The 6,006-nt window shown below is 42.2% G+C and overlaps 1 protein-coding gene across 2 annotated transcripts in view; it reads right to left on the minus strand.

The window, feature by feature from the left end:
• ZCCHC4 (zinc finger CCHC-type containing 4) overlaps positions 1-4,882 on the minus strand; it is a 47,912-nt gene extending 43,030 nt beyond the window's left edge. Inside the window, exons 1-3 of one of the 2 annotated variants that reach the window (XM_059674096.1) lie at positions 4,635-4,882; positions 3,581-3,699; positions 2,784-2,866 (exon numbers count right to left, since the gene is read on the minus strand). In XM_059674096.1, coding sequence (XP_059530079.1) covers positions 2,784-2,866; positions 3,581-3,699; positions 4,635-4,761 — 329 coding nt within the window. In that variant the 5' untranslated portion in view covers positions 4,762-4,882. The remainder of the gene's footprint in view (positions 1-2,783; positions 2,867-3,580; positions 3,700-4,634) is intronic. The other variant, XM_059674087.1, reaches the window with a different exon arrangement.
• Positions 4,883-6,006: the final 1,124 nt, after the last annotated feature.

The raw sequence follows: 6,006 nt of genomic DNA on the forward strand, positions 1-6,006 counted from the left end.
ATTTCTCATCTAAGTAAACTAACTCAGCAGGATTAAAAATATCTCATGTAAAACACCTAGCTTAGTGCCTAGCTCACAGTAGTGCTCAATTTATATCACTTCCCTTCTCAACATTTTTTGTTATTGATTGAATTCTTATAAATTAAGTAGACATCACTGATTAAGTACTTTGGTTAAGAGGCAATCCATTTATCTTTAAAAAAGCCTCCTCCATCAAAGGACTTTGAAATCTACTTAGAAGCTTAGGAAGACATTTTTAATAGATCCCAGTAATCCTTTCCATTTAGCCTGGATAAGACCTCAGAAGCCTTCAAAACAGCAGCCCAGATAACCTGAAGGAGTAGCCATTAGAGTGAAAACCTACTTGTCATCAGCAGCTCGGAACAGGGAATTCTTAGGAGCTTCTCCCAGCACAGAGAGCACATAGGAGAGGGAGAAACTCTTTTCTCGGGTTTGCCAAAGAATTAAATCTATGGCTCAATTCCAGTTCACCCAATAAAACATTTTAACAGTGGAGATATTTAAAAACAGGTGTTTACAGCTTTAAAAAAATAAAATGGTTCGTTTAATATTTCAAAACAGAAACATTACAGGAAATCTTCATGGTTTTGTATTTAGCAATGAATTCTTAGCTTTGCTACCAAAAACACAAGCAACAAAATAAAAATTTGATGAGTTGGACTTTGTCAAAGTTAAAAACCCTTGTGTATCAAAGGACATCATCAAGAAACTAAAAAGACAATCTAAAGAATGGAAAAAAATATTCACATATCACCTAATAAGAGTGAATGTATAAGCATATAAAGAACTCCTGTGACTCAACAACCAAAAGAAAACCATTTTAAATATTGACAAAAGAATTGAATAGACGTTTTTTCTAAGGAAGATAAGCAAATAGCCCCCAAAAAACATATGAAAAGATGACCCACATTAGGAGTATAGGAAAACAAAAAATTAACACCAAAATGACACACCACTTCACATTTGCTGGGATGGCTATAATAAAAGACAAAACAAAACAGAAAATAAGTGCTGACAAGGATGTGGAGAAATTGGAACCTTCACATATTGCTGGTGGGAGTGTCAAATGGGAAACAGTTTGGCAGTTCCTTCAAAAACTAAACATAGTATAACCTTACAATCCAGTAGTTCCACTCCTAAGTATATATGCCAAAGACCTGAAAACAGGGATTCAAACAGATACTTATACACCACTGTGCACCAAAGCACTATTTAAAATAGCCAAAATGTGGAAACACCCAAGTGTCCATTGATAGGTGAATAAAGTGTGGTATATACATACAATAAAATACTATATATATATATATATATATATATATATATAAAAGGCTAATATGCTGTGTCTGTCTGATCAGTCACTATGACTTGAACTGACCACCAGGGGGCAGAGGCTCAATGCAGGAGCTGCCCTGACGTGCACTAGCCATTTAGAGAAACGGCACCACAGACCTGGCGCCCACAAAGCAACACAGGGCTTCTCCCAAGTGGGACACAGGCCCTGCCACAACCCCAGAGACAGCCCACCAAATCACAGCCGATGCTGCCAAGACCCCATGGTACAAAATGCAGCCCACAGCCCACAGCCCAGCCCAGCCCAGAAACGGTCACTGTGGGCACCAGGTAATGACATCACATAGCAACGCCTGGCTTCCTCTCCCTAGAGACTAGCCTCCTTACAGTTTCTTCAGCCCAGGAACACAACTTGCTTTATAGCCAGGTGCAAACATTTTACACTTTAACCAAATGTCTGTGAAGCATTTTCCCGTGCCTCATCTCATTTGATCCTCATAGAAGTCGTGGAGTAGGTAGATAGGAAACTTGGTAGAATCCTATTTTCTTTAGTTAGCTGGAAAATGGAGATTTAGAAAGCTTAGAGAAGATTTAGCAAGCTTAGAAACTTGACCCAACTGAAAGAAGAAATGGTGGACCTTGAAAATGACTTCAGGTTTTCTCACTGTGCAGAATATAGTCAAACACCACTGCAGTTAAATATTTTTTGTTCTCCCTGCGTGATCTACAATAATAATGTGATTCGTGTTAATATTTACTGCTGTGTTGCTAACAATTAACTGAAAGAGAAGTTGGGGTGCTTCACTGGGCTGGAAAAAGTTTAGCTAAATCAGAAAGTAGTTCTAATTAAGCAAGTTTATGCTAAGTTGACTCACACATGCACAATACATATAAAGCTCTCCCTGGTGCCAATCGCACGCATGTGTTTCAATCTGTCATTGTCGATCGTGCATTTGGTTGACACTTCTATTAGAGAGAAAGGGCGAATAGTGATATTAAAATATTTATTTTAATTAATTTCCTTTCAATGTGCACGAATTTGTGCACCAAGCTACTAGTTCAGCTATAAAAAGGATGAAATTCTAACACATGCTACAACATGAATAAGCCTTGACAACATTATGCTAGGTGAAATAAGCCAGACATAAAGGACAAATACTGATGATATCATTCATTTGAGGAACCTAGAATAGTCAAATTCATGGAGACAAATAGATTAGAGGTGACCAGAGATTGGGGGCAGGTAGAATGGAGTTACTGCTTAACAGTGACAAAGTTTCTATTTGGGGCGATGAAAAGGTTTTGGAAATAGTGGTGATGGTTGCACAACATTATGAATGTACGTAACACTACTGAATTGGCAAATTTTATGTTACACATATATATCTACCACAATAGAAGTAATTAATTAAACTTAAAGGCACAGGTAAAAAACAAACAAACAGGACAATAAAACGACAGCACATCAGTACCTTTGCACACACTGCATTCGGGAGAGAGGAGGCTGGCATCTTCGGTTATGAGCTTCTCGGGCAGCAAGTCTAGCACCTGACAACTGAGAGTACAAAATCCACTTAATGTGCCATCAAACTTGCTACCATGCTGGAGAAAGTGGGATCACATTCTGACATCAAGAAGCCAGAAATTCAAGGAGCTCAAAGTTGTAAACAAGCATTCATTTTAGGGGGGAGGGAGGAGGGACCACAGCACACCAAAACATTAAACTGGAAAAATTCTAGAGTAGTGTGAAGCAGGAGAGCACAGTGATTAACGCTCATGTGGTGATCTTAGCAGGTCTGCAGAAGAGTCATGTACAAGACTGTTTTCTAAGAAATCCACCAAAGCTGAAAATATTCTACTCAACACTTTCCGAAACTTTAATTGGAGCTGAGTCCAAGAGGACACCCAGCTCATAACTATTTCTCCAAGTGCCTTCATCTGTCATCCAGTAGATGTATAAAGGATGTACAGTGCAAATGTTGAAAAGGGGTGTTTTTCTCAAACACTGTTTGGAATGATCGTGACCTAAACTCTTTAGGGGAGAAATCTATATTTGCAAACCCAACACCAACACCCCAGACGGTCTTAATGGGAACTAAGTCTTTGAGACCGTCGTTTCAGACATCAGTGAGCCAAGTAAGTTCAGAGTATGAACCTGTCTTACAAACCACACGGTATCTTCAACTCTTTAAGGATTTACCTCATTCATTCTCAAAGATGTCACAGACATCAAAAATTAAAAATACAGACATCCACAAAGTTAATGTACCTTTTCATCTTCCCATTGAAAAAAATTACAATCTTTTCTATCTCGACAGGCCGAGCAGGCATAAAACCTCCGCGTGTCTTCCTTCCCTTGGCTCACCTTTACAAACAACAGCGTGGGACCTAGTTCCAGAACAGGAAAAAGAAGCATGTCAAACAACAGTCACGTGCGTCAAGTTCCCGGTTGTCGCCGCCCTTCCCTACACTTGTTTTCATTTTATGCACGGATTTATCATCATTAAGTCCACTACTTTAACAATTTACTTAGGAAATCGTTTTTTGAAAACCGGTCTCTCCAGGAATAAAATGCCACTGTCAGCAGAGCTGCTGTCTACGTGGCGTATGGCCTGGGCCCTGACATTAGAGCAGCGGTTCTCAGCCTTGGCTGCACATTAGCATCACCTGGGAATAGTTTTAAAATCCTGACTTCTGGGCCTCATCCTCCGGAAATCCTGTTTCTTTGTGATGGGGTGAGGCCACAACATTAGTCACAAAGAAACAGAATTTCCGGAGGATGAGGCCCAGAAGTCAGGATTTTAAAAAGATTCCCAGGTGATTCTACTGTGCAGCCAAGGCTGAGAACCGCTGCTCTAGAGCAAGGAGGGCGTCCAAGGAACGGAGCACGTGGCCTCCCGCCCCTCAGGGACCTTTTCAGGGGAAATCTGGGCTTTGAGAGCAGGACACACCCCCTCTTCGCAAGAATTCACTCGGTATCATTCCCTTTTCTAGCCTTTTTTTTTTTTAACTGAAAAAGTAGTAAATCAACAAATGAAACCCCCAAGTACTTGGTGATGGGAATTACTCGACAGCACGCATCCCCTTTGCCTCGCCTCTGCCTATTTCCTTAAAATAGAGAGATAACAGCCGTGGAGCCCAAACCACAACGGTGGGACTTGTTATAACGGCCTCTTAAGTTGAAAACCACCACTTCCCGAGAAGGGGTGTTTGCGAGGCATCACACACGGCGCGGGAGAACGGTGGATGGACACCCGGGGGAAGCTCAGGCTAACGCTCGCCCCGGCGCCCGGCAGCCGGGCTGAGCCCAAACGCGGACCCACCGTGAGGGCACCGCGGGGCGGGGCTGGCGGGGTCGGAGGAAAGCACCACCTCCACTCCCGAGCTGCCCGGGCTGCTCGCGCTCCCCTCCGCCTCCCCGGCACCCAGCCTGTCCCCGAGGGTCGCCATCTTCCCGCCGCCGTCCCGAGAGCCTCCGTCCAACCAATAAGGAGGCGGAGAAAGAGCGTCGCCACGACCCGCAGAGACTCACAGCGCCCCCGCGCGCCTGGGAGGCGCTGCGGCCGCGAGGCGAGCCCACTCCATCAAAGGCGGTCGCTGCCCGCCCTGGGCTGGCCCGCCCCTAAGCAGTCCTGGGCAGCGAAAGGGACGACTGGCAGGCAACTTGTTGGACCTGTGCAGTAAGTTCCTCTGTTTTCTGCCGAACTTCCTAGCGCCTGCAAGTACCCTCCTTTCACTCAGAAAACAGGCAGGAAATGAAATGACTCTTCAGAGCAAAGGTTTGGTCGGGTTTAAGTCCCAAAGGCAGCAGCATCACTACCAACAGCAGTTGGCAATAGAAATAGCTAAAGTCTCTCTGCCCTTCGTGAAACCACCCTCTTTTCAAAGTCGGAGGCGCAGTGTCATCTTCCACCTGTTGGACAATGTTTATAGTTGCACGTTATAGTTGCATATCCATTGACATGTATACACTGAGTGGCCAGATTATTATGACCACCCCATCGGTACAATGAAGTGAATTAGTTATGCAAATAATAATAATAAAACCTTGAGAGTATTTGCTTAGGAAGTTTTCAATATTCAGTATTTTTGGAAGTGTCAATGAAGTACTGATGGAGTGGTCATAATAATCTGGCCAGTCATAATAATCTGGCCACTCAGTGTATATTGTAAAGAAATAAAACGATCCCTATTTGCATCTGACGTGATGGTCTACATACCATCCCAAGGAACCTACAAAAATGACTCTAGTTTAAACTGAGTTCAACAATGTTGCAGGATACCAGATAAACATACAAAAATCTATTGTACTTCTATATACTAAAAAAGATCACCAGAACACCAAAATTTAAAACAGAATATCACTTACAACCACTCAAATAAATGAAATAGTTAGGTTTTACATATATCTAACAAAACGTGTACACGGGACTTGCATGCTGAAAACTACAAAATGTTGATTAAAAAAAAAATCAAAGAAGATCTAAATAAATGTAGAAACCTACTCTGTTCCTAGATTAAAAGGCTCAATATAGTAAAGGTGTCAGTTCTCCCCAAGCTTAGGGGAGATACAGGTTTAGTTTCACTTCTATCAAAATCTCAGACTTTTGAGGCTATAGACCATATTGTTCTGAAATTTATATGAAAAGGCAAGGGACCTAGAATAGCTAAAACAATTTTGAATAATAATAATAA

Source organism: Myotis daubentonii, chromosome 1, assembly GCF_963259705.1.
Source record: "Myotis daubentonii chromosome 1, mMyoDau2.1, whole genome shotgun sequence".
In the NCBI taxonomy this organism is placed as follows: Eukaryota; Metazoa; Chordata; class Mammalia; order Chiroptera; family Vespertilionidae; genus Myotis; species Myotis daubentonii.